The 24,149-nt window shown below is 34.7% G+C and overlaps 1 protein-coding gene across 2 annotated transcripts in view; it reads left to right on the top strand.

Moving 5' to 3' along the window:
• The first annotated feature begins 1,163 nt into the window (after positions 1–1,163).
• The window catches only part of LOC149770716 (2-aminomuconic semialdehyde dehydrogenase-like), a 64,883-nt gene continuing 41,897 nt past the window's right edge, over positions 1,164–24,149 (top strand). The window contains exons 1-3 of one of the 2 annotated variants that reach the window (XM_089949202.1): positions 1,164–1,566; positions 18,738–18,938; positions 21,677–21,888. In XM_089949202.1, the coding sequence (XP_089805328.1) occupies positions 1,397–1,566; positions 18,738–18,938; positions 21,677–21,888 (583 nt within the window). In that variant the 5' untranslated portion in view covers positions 1,164–1,396. Of the gene's footprint in view, positions 1,567–16,419; positions 16,676–18,737; positions 18,939–21,676; positions 21,889–24,149 lie in introns of those variants that run through there. The other variant, XM_089949203.1, reaches the window with a different exon arrangement.

Below are 24,149 nucleotides of genomic sequence, written 5' to 3'. Positions count from 1 at the left end.
TCTGGTTCATCTCAATATTTGCTCCAGAAACTTCAAAAAGTTCAAAACAGAGCTGCTCGGATCATACTTAGAGTACCACGATCAGAGTACATCTTCCGGCTGCTCTGTACCCTACACTGGCTATCCATTCAATCCAGAATCAAACACAGAATTTGTTCTCTGTGCTACCTTTCACTGTCGGACTCTAGTCCAACATACCTATCCGACCTCACCCACGTGTACACACCAGCAAGATACTTACGCTCCACTTTTGACAATCGTATACTCATTATTCCCGCTATGAAAACAAAGTCATTTGGACAGCGTTCTTATGCATACCAGGGCCCAGCAACGTGGAATGAATTGCCCACTGAACTTAGACACAAAGACACAGTGATCACATTCAAGAGGGCTGTCAAAACTCACTTATTTCGACTGCAAGAACAAACTTAAAGACCTAAAAAAATTCCAACCTTAAATATTCTCAGCATGTTTTTTTTTTGTTTCTTTTTTTTAAATCTAATTTCATGGTGTTTGTTTTTGTAATCATATCATTATTGTATTTTTTTATCTTATAGGTGTTGTTTAATGTTGTAAAGCGCTTAGAGCTTCTAAAGATTAGGCGCTATACAAAGTCCTCATCATTATTATTATTATTATTATTATTATTATATATATATATATATATATATATATATATATATATATATATATATATATATATATATATATATATATATATATATATATATATATAATAGTTTGCTTGTTCTGGTAGACTAATTATCGATCTTTAAATTTAAATCAATTCCAACGATATTATTATTATTATTATTATTATTATTATTATTATTTCTTATTATTATTTTTGTTGTTGTTATTGTTGTTCTTATTACTGCTGCTGTTGTTGTTATTGGCAGTTACACGGATCCATAATTTACGTCTCAAACTGACTGGACATTAACCTCACAGAACCAACCAAGAATTAGGTAGAATTTACATCAATCCTGGGAGATAAAATGATCTCGCCACGATGTTGAGGGATACATATCACATGTAAACAATAGCACGTGCTGAGAAAAGACATTCATATTATTGGGCCAATTAAGTGACCAATCACTTTCCTTCTTTCTTTTGTGCCGGTCCTGGATTGTAGCTCGGCAGGAAATTTGTTTTAGTACTTATTAAATAAATCGAATCTATATGTTTGCAGCGTTCTGACCAGATACAAATGAAACTTTTTGCTTTTAAAACATATAATTCCCAGATATAGCCTAAGTTACAAAACTTAGGATCACTCAAAATGTCTCTTTAGGTAATGTAGCTGTGTCGCGGAAACGAAAGTCAATATTGTCCTTTGTGAGGACGTGAGAGTAGGTGTCTTTGAGAGAGCTCTTCAGTGGACAAAATAATAGCCATGGCCAATTGTATTGTGATACAGAACTTTATCAACGGAAAATTCGTAACCAGCGAACAGTTTATTGACAGTTACAATCCAGCCACTGGTAAAGTATGGGCCAAAATTCCCGACAGCGACGCCACAGATGTTGACATTGCTGTGACAGCCGCAGATGCCGCTTTCCCAGGGTAGACTATATACATGTATCATGTAAACTAGATCAAGGTGATATATATGACAGCTTAACCTTGTGTTGTTGTGGGGTTTAACGCTATTTTTCAGCACAAGATAGGCTATACATGGCAGCCAGTATAAATGGTGGAGGAAGAACCCGGGAAAACCCCGGAAAGAGTACCGACCCACGAGAAGCTGTTGGTGGGGTCTCACTAAACACCCCAGGACACCCCAAGACGAATTATGGACGTTTCGCCCCATGGACGTTTCGGCCCAGGACATTTCGCCCCACTTCAATGGACATTTCGCCCCATTTCAATAGACATTTCGCCCCACATGGTATATGGACGTTTCGGCCCAGGACATTTCGCCCCACATCAATGGAAATATCGGACATTTCTAGAAATTCACAAGCATTACACCATTGTCTTCATTTTACTTTAAGGGCCTACCGTTAAGATTTAATTTCATGCCCAATAATCCCATCACTCTCATCCATTTCAATTACGTTGAATGTGCCGTTATATCAGACAATATTTTCCTTCTTTTTTTCTTCATTTATGTAATAAGTCTGATCAGAAAATTAATCTATTGTTTACAGTGATCATTTTCTATACAGCAGTACTTTTATTTTTGCTGTTACACAAACTGATGAAAACCACTTTTACCGTTTGTAGGAAATTGGCATATCGCCACTTATCAATCATGCTGTTCGTTTACCCAATCAGCGAGCATAAATTAGACACCACTTAAAAGGGTGTTTTGTAATTCTAACAGTCAATATCAAGATCGTATATATGGAGTTAGGTTTATTCCTTTCGCGAAACATAAAAACTACAATGATTAAGGACTTGTAGTCGCACGCAAAATAGCTTATTTCTTTTTAAATGTTGAACTTTACTCATTTTTTTAAAGCTTGGGTTAATTGGCTTTTTATCTCCTGCCATTTATTGGCATTGTTACTTTGACCTTTTGTATATAGTTGTGTTCTAATGTATCAAAGGCTTTTTCTTGGTCAAAAAGTACTATAGCAGCTTTTTGTCCACTATCATTTATGTGTTCAATAATTGTTTTTATACTTAATATATTATTTTGTATGTCTCTGCCTTTGTGACCACATGTTTGATTTATATTTATTATTTTCCCCATTTCCTTTTTAATCCTATTCACTAAAATTTTGCTTAGTATTTTATAGTCCGTATTTAGGAGGGAGATGGGACTCCAATTTTTAACATCTTCCCTATCCCCCTTCCCTTTATACAGTAGTGTTAGTATCCCTTTCCTCATACTCTCTGTCATAACATCATTTCTAAGTAAAATGTTATTATACAACCATTCTGTGGTGAGTCCATCTCCATCTGGGGATTTTCCTTTGCTGAGCCTTCGAATAATTTCCACTATTTCTTTTTGCGAGATGAACTCATCACATAAGTCTTTATGTGCTGATGATGTCCTCTCGCACTGAATATTTTTTAGCTAGTCGTCAATTTTGTAGACTTCAATTTTTTGAGATGTATATATTTGGGTGTAATATTATTCAATGTATTTGAGTATTTTATTTTTATCAGTAGTTTTTTCCCCATTAATTTTCAAGGTCTCCATAATTTTTTCTCCTCCCCCCCTCCTAATCTCTTCTCGCTTATACAGCCCTTCCGCTTTTCTGTATATATGTGAATTTTTCCACTCTCATTTCTGTACCCCTGATGTTTTCTTCTATTATTTTGTTTAGTCTATCATTTAGTTCTTTCTTCCATATCTGCTGTGATTTCCTTCGTTAACTGCCGTTCAATTTCCTCATTCTCCATTTTTAGTTTTTTAATTCTGATATTTGAAGTTTCAATAGCTATGCTTCTTATTTTTAATTTAAATTTATCCCATTCTCTAATAATATCCATGTTTCCTCTTTCAATAAACCATTTTAATTCATTTTTAATTTCGTTTATAAAATTGGGATCCTCCAATAACTTATTGTTAAATGTCCAGCCCCCGTTTCCCAGTTATTTATAGCTTTAAAATTTACTGTCATGAATATAAGTTTGTGATCAGAGATCTTAAAATCAATAATTCCTGCCTCTTTGTGTGTTTCTTCGTTAAAGTTTGTACACAAGAATTTATCTATTCTAGTCCCTTTCTTTATTTTATATTCATATGTATATTGTTTCCTAAGTATATTAAACTGTCGGTATACATCTTTAAATGTATGCCTATTTATTAAGTTTTCCATTTCTATCTTAAATCTTATATCATTGGTTGTTAGTTCCCCCTCCCTATCTATATTATCCCCTACCCAGTTATAGTCCCCTCCTAATAGTATGTCTTCCATTGTATATCTTTCTAGATATTTTGATAGATTTCTAATAAATTCCTGTCTTGGATATCTGTTGGAAGGCATATAGAGGTTAATAAAATTTATTTTCCCAATTTTGATATGTAGTAGTCTCCCTTTAAAATCTTTACCCTCTTCTATTCTCTCCCATTGGATTCCTGGACATTGTTCGATCTATTGATTTACATGATATTAAAACAACTAGTACCAAGAAAAGGAAAGACTGTAATTTATAGAGCCACTGATAAATTTCCATGCAAACACGTGCACGAGCTTCTACACCAAACGATCTGTCGGACAATGCACTTGAAGAATCATAATTTGTATCCTGAAACTCAGATTTTGATATACTAAGATCAAACGTTGTTTATTTATATGTCATTGATTTTGTTATTACTGAACGCCTTAACATCTGTGCTAAATTGTAATTTTCTTTTCATAAAAACTTACACGATTTACTAAAAACCCTGGCTGCAGCTTAATTACCTTGATACCACATTTAGTAGATTATTTAAATATGAAGATCAAAGAAGTTACCTGGCTGTAAATAAGTCCTATTAACACTTGCTGGGAGCAATAGTGAACGCCAGAACAGTTTTTCTTTCTTTATGGCACCAGACAGATGCACCCCTACTTATAAAAAAAAAGTTGTTTTATATGTGTATATTTTTCCCAAAGGTATGTCGTTTGTTTACTTTATAAAAGATTTTTGAACAAAAAATTTCAAAATTTTGTCGGGGTATTTATGTATTTCCCTAGTGTAATCTATAGGGTTGTTCATCCTAGTCCGGTTTTTGTCACCTTACTCGAAATCCCTCCCGATAATTTCAAGTTGACCTTGGCTAGAGGAAGGGACAGCCATTAAATCAAATTATCCATGTTTTATTATTATTTTTTCTTATTGGATACAATCCATCCAATGATAATTTGTCATTGTTTTATTATATTAAATTTAATTTGGGATTTTTATTTTAAATTTAATTTGGAATTTGGGCGAATAAATGGTGTATTATATTTAAACGACAAATAAACCATATTGTTTTGTATGATTGATGATGTGTGTCGTTTCTCGCATTCCCATTATACTGAGACAGGCTGTACTCGAGTGAGGGTCCATACTTTATTTAATTGTACTTCTCCCGACTGGAGCATGCCGTCTCTTTAACTATTTAGAATAATGCCAAAGAATTCAGATCACAAGGGACACTTAATTATATTTTTGATCATTTTAAAATAAAATTAAGAACATGGTGTAATGCTGATAAATTTCTATAACTGTCCAAACTTTCCATTAATGTGGGACGAAATGTCCTGGGCCGAAACGTTCATAGGGGGAAACATCCATGTACCATGTGGGGCGAAATGTCCATTGAAGTGGGGCGAAATGTCCATTGAAGTGGGGCGAATTGTCCATTGAAGTGGGGCGAAATGTCTTGAGCCGAAACGTCCATGGGGCGAAACATCCAGGTACCCCCAAGACACCCCAATACACCCCAGGACACCCCAAGATTCTCAAAAAGCACATCAAGACTCAATCATTTACCTACGTTATATTTCAACAACAACACAAACAAACAGAGAAACAAAAAGTGTGAATATTTAGCAATTGTTTATTTAACAGAAAAAGTAGCGAGATCAAAGATTTGACAAGGGAAATAACTCATTTCATTTCGACGAAGAGTGTTCGGGTGCAGTAACGTGAATATTTATCAACATTTATAAATAAGTAACAATACCACATGGGAGCAAGACATTTCGACCCCAAGAAAATTCCCTAGACATTTCGACCCCAAGACACTTCAACTCCAGTCAAGGGACAATTCGCCCCCAATTCATGCATATTGAAAATAATAATTAGCACTAATATTAATTTCCACTAATCACACAATTATTCATTGACGTCTACAATTAAAGAAGATACCAACACATCTCTAAGTCGCCGAAAAAAATGTCAACAGTTAATTAAAATTAAAGTCACATTTATTAAGTTAATCAATGCACGCTAATCTGAATGAAAAGAAATCACATTTACTGCACACTAGAAATTTGCAAAAAAATCTGATTTGTTTTAGAAACAATAATTAGCACACTGCTATTAGTCATTTGCACTAATCACATGGTTATTCATTGATGTCTGCAATAAATTAAAAAAAAAAGATGTAAACAGTTAACTATAATTAAAGTCACTTTTATTAAGTTAATCAATGCACGCTAATTTGAATGAAAATAAAAAGGTTTGAAAATTAAATGCACCACACGCTTTAAATTTGTACAAAAGAGCCACACGTGTGTAAATTGTGGATTAATTTATAGTAATCACAGTTTATATTGTGACTTTTCGATCGGATATATTTTGGTACAATATGAACTGAAATGTGTTAATTGTGACAAAAGCGTTTTATCCTTATGTACAATATCATAATCATGTCAGGCCTCGTTAGCTTATTTTGTCTTGTAATATATGCGGGAAATGTCAGCATCGCATTTAAGATACAGGTTAGTGTAATGATTCATTATCCTTTTTTATTCTGTCAGTCTTCCTCTCTTAAATATTTATTTATTTGTCTATTTCTGAATTGAACATACCAAGTAGCATAGATGCTTTTATATTCATACATTTTAGATATAAAAGTATATATATAATTATTGTTTTCCTTCAAGCTTACCAACTTCATACAGTTATAGAATTTCTTTATTTTTAGAACATAATGAAAATAATTAGATATTGAATCAATTAGCGATTAGTAAAAAACATCTTACTAATTTCAATATTTCAGGCTGACTCCAACATTGTTTGAAGTAATTGAGAAGTATTAAATGTTTGACTTTAAGTGCCAATATATCATGTTTTGTTGTTTCCAGAATTATTTCTAAATTAATTATTAATGAGCATGAAGTTAGTAGCGAAATCTTCTATACAATAAATCAATACTACGATTACAGATACATGTCAATTCTTAGTATCATTTAGCTTTCCAAAACACAATATATATTTAATAATTAGTAGTATATAATAATAATAGCTTTATTAATTACGGTGTATTTTCCATTTAGTGATTTCATGTACTTTTATTTCTATATACGTTTAATGTCCTTGAGGACGTTTCTGAAAATCTCCGTGGTTTGTTTTTCGGATTTGCACCTCCAGACGCTGTCATGTATGTGACAGATGTGTTCCTTTTTTGTTAACTGATAATTCGCGCTGTCGTAAAGAGCGCTTCTATCAGCCATGAAATGGTGCTGTGTCACGCTGAAAAGTTTATGTATTAGATCTTGCGCGTGTTGTGGTTTCCAGTCAAACGAAAAGTTGTAGAATGTTATTGATGGATGCATTTTCATTAGTCAAATTCACGCGTTCAGTATTTTTGCAGCTATCTTTTTGAAAAAATATTTATGTAATCATGGTTTCAAGTTATTTATAAAGTATGATGCAAATGTCGGATGCTGTTCATTGATGACTGTTTCCAAAAGTTCTGATCGACTTTAAAAATCTATTGTAGTATTTGCATCTGTGATGACACCGGTATCAAATATTTGGGTCTTTATTATATCACGTTCACCCTTTTATACCCATATTTTGTTTTGAAGGAAGTGCCTGGCATTATCGTTCAGATGTCTCATGCAAAGATAGCGTGTAACCGAGGGGAATACAGGCTATATTGGCTTGGTTATACTCTTCTCATGATCACTTCCAAATTCCATCATTTCAAGCACTCTTACTTCCACGGACTAAACACCTCTATCTAGCTCTGTAGCAATATGTTCCAGAAAGCTCTTGTAAGTTCTGTAAGAAGCGTCTGTGTACAGAAGGACAGGATCAATACATATCAGATGATCGTTTGTACTGTTTCCGACAACTCTTTGATACGTTATACCATCATTTTACTCGTCAATAACTCTTTATGCAATTTGTTTTGTAAATATAATGCGAAGAAAGCACGATTTGCCAGAGTACTCAGTAGTCAATAAATATGCATTGTTGTTTGATAGTGTTGATAATGGCTTGATTTACTAAAAGTTAATTTTATATTTTCTTTATGGAAACATTGGAAAGTTATTTTGGTAAAAATAAATGTAAATTTGATAGCTCATATATATTCTTTCTGATTTCAGCTAGAAACTTGCTATATTAAATAAATTTAAAACGATGAAAATCTACCTTGTATATTCTATTACTATGCTTGTGAAAGCATTAATAACTTCTAAAATAAACCAGTTATGTGTGTTTCATCGTTTTTCTTCTTTTAATCAGTCTGTAATTTGGGTAATATAGTTGGCATGTTCTCTGGATTTGCTATTGAGACAGAGTAATTCATACTGAGAATTAAATGACTTGGTGGTTTGTGAGTTATTATTGATAATTAATTGTCTGTGTGACTGTACCAATCATTAAATGGCCTGTATAATCAGTCAGTTTAGATAAATTACATCTGATATATCAAGCATGACATTGATGTAAAATCGAAAGGAATTACAGAGCGACTTTCCTTCACGGCGACATAAAATCAAGGGAAATCACTCGCATGGAGCTTGAAACACTCTTTAGTCATGTATTCTAAACGTTTCTGTCAAAAATGTTGATGCACGATTTAAAATTAAAATTTGTATATAAACAGTTTATAACAAAATAAATGAGAGAAGTATGGTGCATAGCCATTAAATAAGGAAATTGTTTAATAATATTATAAAATTAAAGAGATTTGATGCATAAGAGTTAGTTTCCGTAGGTTATTGGAAATAGGGACATCAACCAATACTATTAATCATTGATGGTAACAATGTCCGTATGTGTTTTTGCTTTTTTTCCGCTTCTTAGTACGTTTATGAGAGCTTTGGTGCCAATATATGTAATATTGGGGTGTTCTTGGAGAGTCTTGGGGTGTCCTGGGGTGTCTTGGGGTGTTTAGAGAGACCGGCTGTTGGTGTGTGTGTGTGTATATATGTGTGTGATTTGGATTTTTAGCGTAGCTTTAACAATTTTGTAGTCATATTGCTACGATGTCTGCAGTGTGGCAGTTTATTGTGATGTCTAGCACTGGAGCATCATGCCGCAGACATGTAGCATGTTGTCCCACCCAGTCACATTATCCGGACACCAGGCCGACCAGTCCTAACACTAACCTCTTAATGCTGAGCGCCTAGCAAGGCAGCTGTTAGTACCATTTTTGTAAGTCTTTGGTATGACTTGGCCCGGGTTCGAGCCATGACCTCCTGCATCTGGGGTGGACGTTCTAACCACTAGGCCACCGGAGCAGTTACAATATTGGTAAGCTTTCTCACTAGTCAAACAATGTAAGATATAGCACATGTTGCTTTTGTTTTAGTGCTATGTCTTACTACCCAAATAACGGCCTTGTATAGTGTCTTCTGATGTTGGTTGACATTGGAATGAGTAGTAAAACTTTCAGGAATATCTCACACACTTGGCAGTCTATATCTACACTCTTCACTAATTTATGTGTAATTAATATACTTGCTGTGCTGTCTTTATCCTGGCAGAATGAAAATATGTCACTAGCAAATGGACGTATTTTCATGTTCCATTGACATACATTTGAATTTGTTGCAATTCGAAAGTAGTCAAGGTATGCCGAAGTAGGTTCATGTGAGGGATATGTTTCTTGAATGAAACAAAACGTTACTTACAGTTCCAAGATGCATAATATATTTTTATTCACTTCATTAAAGAATAATGTTTCAACTTAACCTGATATCAGCATCCCTGGTTTTCATTGCTTTCCAGCTAACTGCAATGTAGGCCAACGAAACTTGAAACCAGGTCCATTTCTTTTGTGAGAATTTGAATTTATTTATGTCCTACCCAGTCACATTATCCTGACACCAGGCCGACCAGTCCTAACACTAACCTCTTGATACTGATCGCCAAGCGAGACAGCGGCTAGTACCATTTTATGACCAGAATAACATTGAATCAGCATAATCTATGTATAGTATGTATGCTGTATGAATGATGTACCACAAAATGTATAAATCTTTCATTAAAAGGAAATGAGGCTTGCACAATGAGTGGTATATTGTGGATGCAGCATAAATACTATGCATATATTTTATTTATATCACATACAATAAAACATATTTGCCTTTTGAATGGAGTTTAGACTGACTACAGGCAAGTGTGTATTGACCGCGTCAATGAACGCACATCCCAGCCAAGTGTGTCCACTACAAAATATAATGATCTTTTGTGCCTCAGCATATTGATAAATTGATTGTTTACATTTTTGAATTTCTATTTTTATTCACATTGATTAAATCAATATACATGTATGTTACACTTATGATTTATACATGAAAGGCGTTTTTTATGAAGAAAGTTGAGCACTGCAAACACGTAGATTCTTGAATAATGAATGCTTATCAATTCATTGCCATGCAGGCCCATGGATATTACTGTGGAATAGAATCTAAGCAAAATAACGAGCCAACAATAGGTAATTAAAATATTTTAATATATTTAAAGCTGATCTAAGTCTTTATTCTGCCTAAGTTAGTTAACATTACTACAGACCATAAAATTCTCTCTCTCTCTCTCTCTCTCTCTCTCTCTTTTGCTTTGGTCGGTTTGACTTAACATGTATTATCATCCTTTATAGGCCCAGAGACATTGTTGTTTTTCAAAAACGAAAATCCTCTATTTTCATCGTTTTTTAGATTTTTGCCTTTATCTTGGTATTTTTAGCCAAGAGATAGGGCCCTTTGTATATTTAAAAACTGTATTAATAATAATCGATTTGTATAACCATATAATAGGTTTAAGATACAACAACATCAACAAAGCCTTAAATACACTACATATGTGTGCCCCGTGACCAAGACATTTACTTTAATGTGTCGACTGGCAATTGCAACTTTGTATCATTGATTATATAAACACTTTAGATAAGTACTGTTATGAAGAATGATATCTTGTCAGCTACTTGATGCAATTTCAATGCTTTTTATCCAGCCCAACTTTTTTCTTCTCTCGGGTCCGTGATTGCCATTTTATGACTTTGTCAGGTGTTGTATAATTAGGACATATTGAAATGTTGCATTTTCTTTCGATAATCGTTCAGATGAACAATTTATCAATTAAGAAATGTTTTACATATGATTTTCTTATTATTCAAATGTGAACATCGCCGCCAAATTTCTTTGGTTCTTTAATTTGGCACAGTTATGTTGAAAACTAATCCTTCAGTTTGGTTAATTTATTTTTCACTAATTTACAATTCAAATACACTTATCTAATATGAATTTAATGACTCTGTCAGGATTTGTTAGGCTTTGTGTGACTTTGGCATTCTGTAATTAGGATATATTGACAAAATTGCATTTTCTTTCGATAATAAGTTAATTGAACAATTTATAAAGAGTGAACAGTTTAGTATGATTTTGTCAGACCTGGTTATTGCTTTGTCATTATTCAGTTTCGAATTTGTACTCTGTTGTCCAATCTTTGGTCATTTAAGTCTGCATAAATATGTTGAAAACTAGTCTTTTGGCTATATTCCTCATTATAATTCACAATATAAATATACATTTTGTAATACACATTTTGTATTTGACTTTGTGGGGCTTTGATGGGCTTTGTCAGGCTTAGCAGTATTTATTAGGACCCCATGGCTTTGAAAAGATGTAATGTTAATTTATCGGTCTATGGAAATGAAACAAATTTCTTTAGACTCACTCTGTCAGCATTTAAGTCGAGCAACTAAATTAAACTTATAGATGGTTTTACAAAATTCAACATAACTAAAGCCGCAAGAGATACTAAACAGATCATGTAAAAAATAATAAGTAAAAGTTAAACATTTGATACAAATTAGCTATTATGTTGAAGAGAACAACAATGAATAGGATGTAATTTGTTTACAATGTCTAGTTTATGGAAAAATAAAAATACTAAAGGAGCTAGAAACAGACTATAAAGCAAGAATTTCTCTAAAATCTGTTTGAGCAGTAAATAATACAGTAGTTGTCTGACAAATTCTTGCTAAATTAGAAACATGGATTAAGATCCAGTATTGTTTTAAATTGGATCTAATGTTCCGATATCAATTGACATCATAAAACACTTGATAGCACCATTATTTGGGCAGTAAGACCTTGACGCCCAAAACAGAAATATCAGGGTTGAGGTCTTACAGTGTAAGACTGATCATTCCTCCATAATCACCACAATTATACGATGACACTTTTTAGGTGTAGATGGAATTATGGATTAAAGACAAGCAAATATCGTCTATGAAAATGTGAACTGTGTTCTCTCACTTGACCATAAGCTAGTTAGCTCCTGTTCACCTGAGGGATGATTCCAGGATTTTTTAAATCATGTAACAGTCATCAACTCATTATGGTGACAATCATGCCAGATATGATCACACATCCTCAGATGGGGCCCAGACTGGCCGAGTAGTCTAAAGTGCTCTCTGTTACAGATCACTGCCATCTCACCTCTGTCTGCTTGGGTTCGAGTCTCAGATTCGGCTAATGTGGGTATGTGAGAAAGCTTTCCAGTAGCTTTACGTGGGTCAGTGGTTCTTTCCTGGGTTCTTCCTCCACCATTAATACTGGACGCCATGTATAGCCTATCGTGTGCTGAAAAATGGTGTTAAGTCCTACAACAACAACAACATCCTCAGGTGTTGACCTTGTTTATCTTGCTAGGAATGTTATATCAGATGTATCTTGGATAATATTTTCCCCATCAATGTTCATAATTGTTTCCCCATGTTATTTAGCTCTGAAACACCAGATTTTGGGAGGGGTAGGTGGTAGAGTGGTCTAAGGTGCTTTCCTTTATAGTTCACTGACATCTTACATCTTGCCGCATGCATTCAGGTCCTGGGCGCTGCCATCGTGGTCATGTGAGCTTGTCAATAATTCCCCTTACAGAATGGTGTTATTAAGACTTATAATCTAACAGATACATAACTATGGAAACAAATAAAATTGGGTATCCAGCAAGAACAGAGACTGGAAAATTCACAGCGAATCAAAGTCATTTCCAACACTCAGTCAGTTCTGTATTAATTTATAACAATACCCTGAAAATTGAACCCAATCACCAATTAATAATTCATGTTACTTCCCAGTCTTATTGAGCAAAGGTTGCAGTCACAAACAGTTGTTTCATAGATGCAAAATTTAATGTAGATAGAAAGTAAACATACTTCCTTTTTCATCTGCAACATACAAAACAACGTGTGTTTTGTATGACAGCAGACAATTCTAATGGGTGGCATTTACACATAATACAATAAACACTGTTGATTGATGCAGGCAACTATTTTTCTAATTGCTTTCAAATTTTGTTAGAATCTGAGTTGTAACACGTCAATAACTGCTCTTTTACTAACAGCTGGGCATTTATGGCATTTAATAATGACACTTATCTTGCAGACATGATAGCACTTTGAAACATACCTAACATTTTGCCTGACATTTTCATTATTATTTGTTTTGGTATTGTAATTTTAAAAAATAACAATACTGTCTTCTCTGTTACTGTCTGCAAATGACATAAGCACTGCTTACATTTTGCTATTTCAGAAATTGCTGGGATTTTTTTACACACATGGCAGTTGCATATGTCATGTGTTCATGTACCATGTGTATCTACATGGATACACTAATTGACAAATAGACTTGTTTTACTAACGTACTTGTATGACCAGTCAATATATCCACTAATTGACACATGCATTTGTATGATCACTGTATATTGGACAGTTGGCACAATGTATCCACTAATTGACAAATATACTTGTATAACCAGTCACAATATATGCACTAAATCTGTTGTTGGTATTATTATTAATATTATTATTATTATTATTGTTATTATTATGCCCCTTAATATGACAGTTGGTTAAGGTAGGCAGTGCTGATCCATGTATTTTTAAATGCATGTTTGATACCGCTCCGATTGCCTAGTGGTTAGAGCATTCACCTTGGATGCGGGAGGTCACGGGTTCAAACCCTAGCTGAGTCATACCAAAGACTTATAAAAATGGTGCTAACAGGTGCCTTGCTAGGCATTCAGCATTAAGAGGTTAGTGTTAAGACTAGTCAGCCTAGTGTCAGGATAATGTATGATGCCCCAGTCCTACACATCACTATAAACTGACACACTGCAGACATAATAACAATATGACTGAAAAATTGGTAAAGCTGTGTTAAAAATCTGAATTACACACACACACACACACAAATGCATGTTTATATGTATAATGTCATGCATTCTACCTACATCATTCAGAACAGAAACTTTAAACATTGATATGATTCACTGCAGTTCTGAATAGAGACTTCAAACCTTGGGATATGGTTGACTGTAGATCTGAGTAGAGACTTCAAACCTTCTGATATGATTGAATGTACATTAAGGGTGAAATGATATATCGATTCATCGATACTTTCACTGTAACGATACACATCGATACAAGAGATGGAGAATTGATACAAAACGATACTTACCATATGTAAGGTATTTTAGCCTTCACTAGTCATAAATAATTATTATTAGTTTGCCTTGTTATTCTCTAAATATAGAATTCATCTGAAACAGCTTTTGCCATCCTAGGCACTTACTATTAAAAATGAAGACTATTGAGAATACTTGCTACCTGTCAGAAAATTAAAACAAAGTGGCTTGGTTCGTAATCTGCACACACACCCATTCCATGTTAATTATCTTAACCCGGCTGCATGTTCAGCATATAAAATACATTCCACATATATAATGAAGTCCTTTACTCATCATTTAATAACAAATTTTGTGCAAAGTGTTTATGTTAAATTTTATCTTGTCTACTTTCGTAGATTTGAAAGCTACACTACCGGTGTGTCACATGGTGAAATATGTTACACCGCTCCATCGATAACTCGCGCCCGGATAACTTGCGATCCCGCTTATAACGCGGTGTCCATCTTGGCTCCCGATTTTTTTCCAGAGAAAATGTATTTAAAATATCTTTAAAATATGCTGAACATGAAAAAATTAGGATAAGAATTGATAAACCTTGATACATTGCTCGTTTTATCATCGAAAATGGTGATTAATGCCCGTAAAAATATAATCCATATTTTGAAATTTAAAAGTTCTAAAGAAGAATTAATTTCAGAGGTCTCGAAAACGCTTAATTATGCGTATTTGGATGCCAATTTTTGATCTGGGACGCAGAAAGTCACTGAGGTGGGAGTCCTCCATACGCATGTAATAGGTGCGCGGGAAAATTATAAGATTTGCCAGTCCTGTTTCAGCCACTTGCTTTGTGGGAAAATGTGTTGATCAGTTAACTATGCTGATATTTACAATGACAGAATTCAGTGACTGAAAGACTGTTTGATGTACTGTTGCTATTTTATAAGAGTACATAAAAAAAAAAAAAAAGAACATGATGCAACAGCTAGACGGCTAGTTCAAAGGCTTTGACTAGTGGCCGAGTGAGAAAATGTACTGATATTTAGTGATTGAATTCAGAGGCAGAAAGACCCAGTTTTAAAATCCTAGTGAGACCTCTGTTTAAAGATATCATATATTATGTAAGTTTTTATGATAAATAGTTGTCAGGATACTGTAAATAAACAGTCTGGTGAAATAGCGATCAATGAAAACTTCTGGTAAATGCTAACAGGTGGCAACAGAGAATGAAATAAACACCAATTAAACGTCTTCCTGTGTGAAAGTCACGTTCTAATCCTTTAATTCCGTTTCAGTGTAAACATTATAATCACAACATATTCTGTTCATTGAAAACATGAAAAGAGTCAATCGACTGTCACATCGAAACCCGTGAGTACTTCTGTGAGAACCTAATTACATGTACATGCCGGCTTTGTTTTGATCAACAACTTGGGGAAGTGTTTGTTGCATTAAAAAAAAAATCGATTACAAGAGACCTCGGGTGCTGGATTAAGGGTCTTGGAGCTTTTTGGGAGAAATTCGTACAGACTCATGGTCCTGAGATGGGCGTTTCTCTTGATGATATGGAGGAGTGGATTTGTGCTGACAATGATTGCCCCACAGCCGAATACTTGTCAGATGAAACTATAATTATTTCTATAGCGAACAAATTTGCAGCAGAAGACGATTCTAACTGGAGTAACACAAGTGTTGAAAGTGATGCAGACGCAGATGTTGCACCCCCCACCCCTCTGCACAGGAAGCAATCAAATATTTTGATATTGCCATAAGGTGGCTGGAGACCCAAAATGTTGACTACGTAAAGCTCGTGCAGTTGACAAATCTGAGGGATTTTGCTCGGCGGCAGAGAAACCAAGGACTAACACACACACACAAAAAATAACTGATTTTTTCAAAAAGTGAATTGATATTTGTCAAGCATGGCACAAATGGCAAGTATTAACTTGTTCTAATTTACGTTGTTTTAAATTTGTAGACCAATTAAATATGTTAGTACTTATTAACCCTTGTTTTGTGTTTTTGTTTTCCATTTTACTTCTATCACATTCAAATCTATTTATCTATCGTTCGATCGACACTGTTTCTCGAAAAGAGTTGATCTTTTGTATATAAAAAAAACTTCTAATTTGGATCAAACAATAAAACTAGAATGTATCCAATTCAACATAAAAATTAGTGACGTAGTACACAATGTGTGAAGTGGTACACATGTTAAGCGAACAGAAACCACGTGGAATAATGTTTTCGATGATCGCCTCAATATACTGTTATTTATCCTGAAATTAATGTTGTCCTATGAGGAAATAATAAAGTACACCGTTATGAAGAGATATTTATTAACAGTTAATCTCAGAACGATTATAAAGTGAGTATTCAACAGTATAATCTGCCTACCCCCCTTCCTTATTTCTCCGTTATGTCGTCAATCACTTTATTGGTTTTGGGCTTATTTTATAGGTCCCTCGATAACTCACGCCTCACTTATAGTGCGGTCAAAGTTTCTGGACCCCGATGTGCGCAAGTTATCGAGGGAGTGGTGTACATTGAAATCTCATTGGTGGTTATTGCATGTTCTGCTCCTGGTTAAATAATAACTGCCAATCAGGAATCAGTATAGCTTATTCCCTACGTGACAAGCAGGATGCACTGGCAGCCAAAAATAAAACCATCACGCAGCAGTCATTGGTAGTACATTAAATAAATATGCTCTCGGAGTTGCAGTTGCATGAATCATGCAAAATTTGTATGAATTTGCACACTTGGAGAACAGTGATATGCGAGAAGTCCCACAAGTTAGTTGAAAGTCCCACATATGAAAATTTGCTCGGCGAAGTATACACATTTTATTTAACTGTTTTTCAGATAGGCAACTGTTTACACATCTAGGTTCTTCAAGCATGACATGAATGGTTGTTAAACTAATTCTGATTGGCACATTATGCCCTGGGATAATCATTATGGTGTAGTTTGAACCTTCCATGAATGACCTTTTACAACTGCATGTTTAAAATAAGGGCTACCTAGAAAACCCAAAATGTCTGATTCCTGGCGGTTCATTATGTTTTTGTTCAGCAAATACTGGCTGGTGATAGTGATGATGACAACAATTTTTAAAGTTGTGAAGTATATTTGATTATTGGAGCTTGAAAATTGTTAATGAAGATACCAGTGATTTTGAGCCCATTACCCATATGGACTGGTCAATTATTAATACATATCCCCATGTATGCCCATTACCCATATAGACTAGTCAATTATTAATACATATCCCCATGTATGCCCATTACCCATATAGACTAGTCAATTATTAATACATATCCCCATGTATGCCCATTACCCATATAGACTAGTCAATTATTAATACACATCCCCATGTATGCCCATTACCCATATGGACTAGTCAATTATTAATGCATATCCCCATGTGGAGGTCTCTAGTTATCATATGTCCATCAGAATCTCTAAATTTTGTGTACAAAGCAAAGTATGTAACCTATGAATCGGAAACAGATTGCCTGGGTTAATGTGACTAGTGCTTACATGGTTTTAACATGCATTTGATTTTAAAATATGTATGGATATGTATGTACCAGAAACCAGCCACAACCATTTGGGTACTGGAACTGTCCCACGAATTGCTGCAACCAGTGCAATGATGCATGGCTGCATAATGGCATTTAAGGCTAGTGTCTATACATGTCGAGCTGTTAATTGCTTACTTTATTGTTGTATTCTGGAGACCTTCAGCCAAATTCAGGATGATTTTTGAGGTATTATAAGTAATAAAGGGAATTAAATGTGGTGTTGTTGGCTGTTGTCTTTTATTATAAAAATTGATCGACATTTGGCATTGATGAGATTGGCAAAAATGCTCGCATTGAGTATTTTGATATTTTTAATTATCTTGTTTAGATCCTGTTGTGTTCTTCCAGGTTGTTTGATGTTAAGTTGAATGAATAATAATTCACCTGTCCTGTGCACACACTTACTCAAGTGTAATAAAGTACTGGTTAAACAAATTAATCAGCACCTATGAACAAGATTCAACGTGTAAACAAAAACTGTATAAATCAAGACGCGCTTCAGATGCAAATGAACACAAACACTTTCAATCTAAGTAAGGAAGAAGGACATTGTTAGAGTAATTATACACTGGCTGACCACCAGTTATACTGGCTGCCATGTGTAGCCTGTCTTGTCTTGCGTTAAACGCTAAATGACCACAACTACAGCAACTAACATTAGACCCAAGAACTTCAGACATTTCAGAGGATGGTGGGATAAAACAAAAAGTTTTGTTGTGTAACTTTTATTTCTCATTAATACGTTTGCAAGATAATAAGATAAATATCTGGATAGATCAATATTAAGAAAGACTTATTACATCTGTGGATCAATATAGAATAATCTGTTATCTTCCATTTCAGGTGGTCATCTACACCAATTCAGCAAAGATCAAAGATCTTGCTTAAAATTGCAGATATTTTGGAGTCCAGGCTTTGTGAATTTGCTGAACTTGAGTCCCGTGATCAAGGAAAACCACTCTCGCTGTCAAAGACTGTAGATATTCCTCGAGCTGTCTACAATTTCAGATTCTTTGCCACAAGTGTCTTGCATGATTTAAATAGGTAAGGTTTGATTAATGTCAGATGACATTACGTTTTATTTGGTGGTGACAACAGGAGATAGGTTGCCCATCAAAAAACAAAAAAGGAGGCTGTGGCGCTTGTGCAAAGACCAAAATCCTTGGGGGTATATTCAAAGCTCTTTATCTTTTGGGAAACCAAACAACATGTTGAGACCAATCATTGACTTGGAAGTATTATGTAACTGAAAATTTCACATTTGACCTTTGGTCCCAACACATGGTCCTTGGGGTTGGGAGACATAAATGACACCCCATATACAGGCAGGTGAAACGGTGCATGATAGTGGTATAGAAAGAGATGAAGTTAAGAAGCATATTTTTGGCTGGATGTTGGGAAAGATGAATGGCTTGACAAGATCCCAGCGGAAAGCATGGGTATGATGATACATATGAAGCTCTTTCATAGTCTGGATCTTTGTGCAGTCTTGTATTTAAGTTGGGCTCATTTTTTTAGGTCCTTTTCTTTGTAGCCCTGATGGGCCACCATCTGATTTGAAGTTATTGTACTTGTTTGTAAATTATTTTAGCTGAAAGATGTGCAGACTCAGAGAATTTTGGTTTTTAATTTCTTAATTTACTTATCAGCCAAGGGCTACTATAACAGTGAAATATCCAGGATATAATCTAATAATTTATAGAATTATTTAAATAACATTGTGTCGGCTGCAAAAGATAATTTTATCGTAAAATTTCAAAGGCAAATACAAAACATAGTAAGACAAACAAATTTTATATTTTATAATAAAATTATCTTTTGCAGCCGACACATTTTCTTTTAAATAATTCTCTAAATTTGCTTGATAGCCTATGACTACTATAACAATGAAATATTGGGGATATAATCTGCACTTAACATAAATTTACATAAAATAACGAAATTGTGGCTCAAGATTTTCTAGGCAATACAAATATTTTCCAGTATCAGTAACAAGCTGAAATAAACTAGTTGACACATAACATAGTACAAAGGTTGATTTCTGTAGAATCAGCCATATAAAGTTTATCAAACATAACTGTCTTTTTGTTTTATTTGTTTCTTTTACTATGTTATGTATTTGCTTTTGAAAAAGACTCATTAAAAGAGTTGAAAGCACTCAGGCTAGCCAGATACTAGTTTTGCACTGTTCGTTGTCAGCTTATTGCATTGATATATATGTATATATCACATTTTCTGTAGTAATCCTGGTCATCAGACCAGAACACCAGCATCTCTATTGTCCGTTGACCCTTTGTTAAATTTCTGACTCATGCATGGAAGGCAGCATCACTCCACTACCACAAAGGTAAAAAATAAGAAAACCAAACATCTTACGTGTTTATATATTTAGTAGGCAGGAGGAACAGTAACTACATTCGACCAGTCGACAGCCAATTCCCTTTTTGAAAATGTACCTGGATAAAATAGTTTGCTGTAATTTCAAAGAAAACAGATTACCTTTGAAGCACCGACTGTTATGAAAACATACTCAGCAAATGAAAAAAATACCAGTCTCAATCATGCAATACAATTATTTGATGTTGCCACCACAATAAGAAGCGGGCAATTGCTTGGTTCTCCAAAGCTGTCCTTTAGGAGTGACTTCAATAACGCATGCACCATTCATCAAAGAAAGCCAACTAAAATCTTCAATAAAAGCAAAGAACTTTTCTTCAAAGTCGGTACCATTTTTTCCATTTTTCAACGTGACTGGAACACATTTACTGTGCTGTAAAAGTTTCCTTTATGCATGGAAAAAGTATATGCTTACAAATTCTACTAATGGCAGCTTAAAGCCCAAACTAACATTTACCGACTTGGGACACACTGAAAAGTAAATGTGCTTCATCAGTCATTACGTGACTGGGCTATGTTTTTCACTGAATTCAGACCTATATGACCAGTGACAGAATTGTTGAATATTTTAAATATGTGTGTGTGTGCGCATATGTTCGATGGAATTACTTGTATTGTGGATTCATTGTATGTGAAGAGATTCGCGGGTGAGTATGTGTTGTTGATACTATATTCATGCTTTTTATTAGACATGTATATATAAATAGTATACACATATATTTACCAATCAGTGTCCAAATAAAGTAAAATATTAAACAGGTGTATGCCTTCTCTGTCTTCACTACAGGTGCATTTAGTATGCATCGATTTAAGATGGTAACTGTGCCAGTTCAGCACATATTTTACTGCCTTAATTTATGACCTCCCCCTGCCACAATTTTTTTGTGGTACATGCATCATTTACTTCAGCTAATGTACCTGGTTGCTTATAACATGGTAAGGGTCATTGGCTCCCAACTACCATGTTAAAGCAGGGTCACACTGTATATATATATATTGCATTTCTTGCATGTCTGCTTCTCCCTGTTGAGCTCTCACATCTCCCTGTTCTGTCCGAAAGGAGAAGTCAGTTCTCTCTAATATTCAATTCTAGCTTGACCCCAGGAGGGGACTGCAACTTTTGCTGGTGGGACTCTAGTTTTTACCAAAATGGGACTCCTGGACTCTTAGTTTTAAAATTCTAGCGAGACCTCTGGGAGAGCTATTCTCAGCTCTCCAGTGTTTGCAAAACAGAAGGTCTGCGTACGTACATACATACATACATACATACATACATACATGTGATGCCTTGTTAATACTAACTGAAGACTGAAAATTTTGTCAATCTGACATCCAATATATCCACAAAAAAAATTTTTTTTCTTTTCATTTTTTTCTTTCTTCAGATCAAGCATTCTGGATGCAGTAGATGCAGTGAATTACACAGTGCGTCATCCAGTAGGTATTGCAGGGCTAATCAGTCCATGGAATCTCCCCTTGTACCTACTGACCTTCAAAATTGCTCCAGCCATTGCCATGGGCAACACTGTAGTAGCTAAACCTAGTGAGATGACATCAGTTACGGCGTGGAAATTGTGTGGGATATTCAATGAAGCAGGTAATTTTATTGAAACTGCAGAGTACTGTACATTGAGACAACTTGACGTGCCATTCAGAACACTGTACATTATAATACGTGTATGTGAATGCAGATATTGGTGTATTGTGTCAAAATAAGATTTTGTGCGGAGGATTCCCAAGTAAGTGATTTTCTGCATGTCGGATAAAAAAATTCACCTAAATATGCATGACTAAGCATTTCAGAGATATCTCTCTACCTGTGTTTGAATGCAAAGCAGGCATAATCTGATGTAAGGAACCATAACACATTTTGAAGACATGATGTGCTGATTGGTTGAGAAATCTCTACCAATCCATAAGCTGGAAATCAGCTTTGGACAGCAGTTTTTTATGCAGCCAACAGGACGCTTAGGATGGGGTTTTAATGCATCATTTTTAATTTTTTTTGTCTTAGGGATGCACATTTGTGCTTTACTGGAAGCCCCGAGACTGGAGTTGGGTGTATAGTTCATAATTTCTCACCCATGTGACAGAGAAATCTACTTGTTTTGCTAACCTTACTTTTCTTGTCTCACTCTAGTCATCTCTGACCAGTTGTCTCAGTCAAGGTGTCCACATGCTCAGAACTACTTTAAAGAAAAGAAACCCGTCTGCTGTGCCTGACTTAGTTGTACTGAAATCAAACTACAACAACAACAGCAACAAATATGTAACAAAAACATAGTAGCTTAAGTTAAATCCATCTTTGAGAACACACCATACAAAAACATTTCAAGAGAGACAAAGACAAACGCATATAATGTCAAGCTTTTTGGTATTATGCTTGTTCGTTCCACAAAGCATGACAGTTTTATCCTATATGCAGGCCTAGCTCAATACATTTTTAAATCAGCATCATTAAATGTAGCTAAAGCTACCTAACTAGTTTTAAATACTTCATGTGAAACAAATTATATACTGTTAGCTACATTTAATGACGCTTACCTGAAAATGACTGCTACAGATAGGATAAAATTCTCAATGCTGTGTGAAATCAACAATATAACAGAAAACACTGATCCATGCATATATACTATAGACCTATACACTTCATTTTTTTTCCCCTACTCTCATAACAACTACGGAAAACTTAGTAACAGCCAGAAAAGTGCTATATAAAACATGCTTTTTTCTAATTTTGTTAAGCATCTCCACTGTGCCCCGGTGGAATCAAAAATATACCTACAATATTTAATGACAAATAATACACGTACCAGCCAGAAGGAATCATTTATCCGTCAGCACATTAATCCATAAGCAAATTTCACTGTAGCACTTGCCATATTTCCAGGACAGAAAAATAAATGTTCAAAGAACCCTTGAACTTGAAAGTTTAGCACATGGTTATCAGCTAGAGTCCATTTTTGGAGGGTCTATTATACATGGGGGTAATTGTACAATCAATATTAAGGACAACACAAGTATGTCACACACAGTTTCACGTCCTCCAAAGAAAAGAATAGTTGTATACGATAGAGACACAGATCTCTAATTACCCATGAATAATCTAAAGAAAGATGTTACTCTTCATTACAGCTCATGCTAAGTTTAACTACAGTAGAGCTGAGTAGCCAGTATCATTTTATTATTTACAATATAACTTTTCAAAGTTGGAACTGATGAAAATAAAACAGTTTCTAGTAATAAATATTAATTATTTATTGTCAATTTCATATAACATCCATATATTAAATGTGATAATACCTAAGTATTATATGACATTTTGTTTTTATTTTTCTTTCCTCACGCGTATAAACTGTACTTCAGATGCAACGGTCACACCACAGCCCTCATTAACATATTTATATTATTGCGCCTCATGTAAACATTGGATGTGAACGCTAGTGCAGATTGAATTATTTTTACTTTAAAGGAAAATTTGGGGTGAGAAAAATAATCTACGTTGGGGTTTGGACTGAGACAAGGAAATCCCAGTTGTGGGTTTATATAATATGTTTCCCCACTCGGGTAAGCCTCGGGAAACAAATAATATAAACCCTTGACTGGGATTTCCTTGTCTTGGTCCAAACACCAACATAGATTCTATATGTATCAGAGGCAGAGTATAGTATCACATTGCAGGCTTACCGTCCCAGGGTATATGAAGTACAATTGCATCTCTGGAGGACTGCAAATCTGCTCCAGTAGTACCAGACAAGTTGTGGGATTTTCCACCAATCCCTCTGTCCAATGGGAGACCACTCTCATCTGACCTCTCAGCAGCAAAATCTTTTTGTTAACACTTTTGTTGATAAAGTA

This window comes from Sinohyriopsis cumingii, unplaced genomic scaffold (genome assembly GCF_028554795.1).
Source record: "Sinohyriopsis cumingii isolate HCF-2022 unplaced genomic scaffold, ASM2855479v2 utg002455l, whole genome shotgun sequence".
NCBI lineage: Eukaryota > Metazoa > Mollusca > Bivalvia > Unionida > Unionidae > Sinohyriopsis > Sinohyriopsis cumingii.
This window is presented reverse-complemented; position numbering and strand designations above follow the sequence as displayed.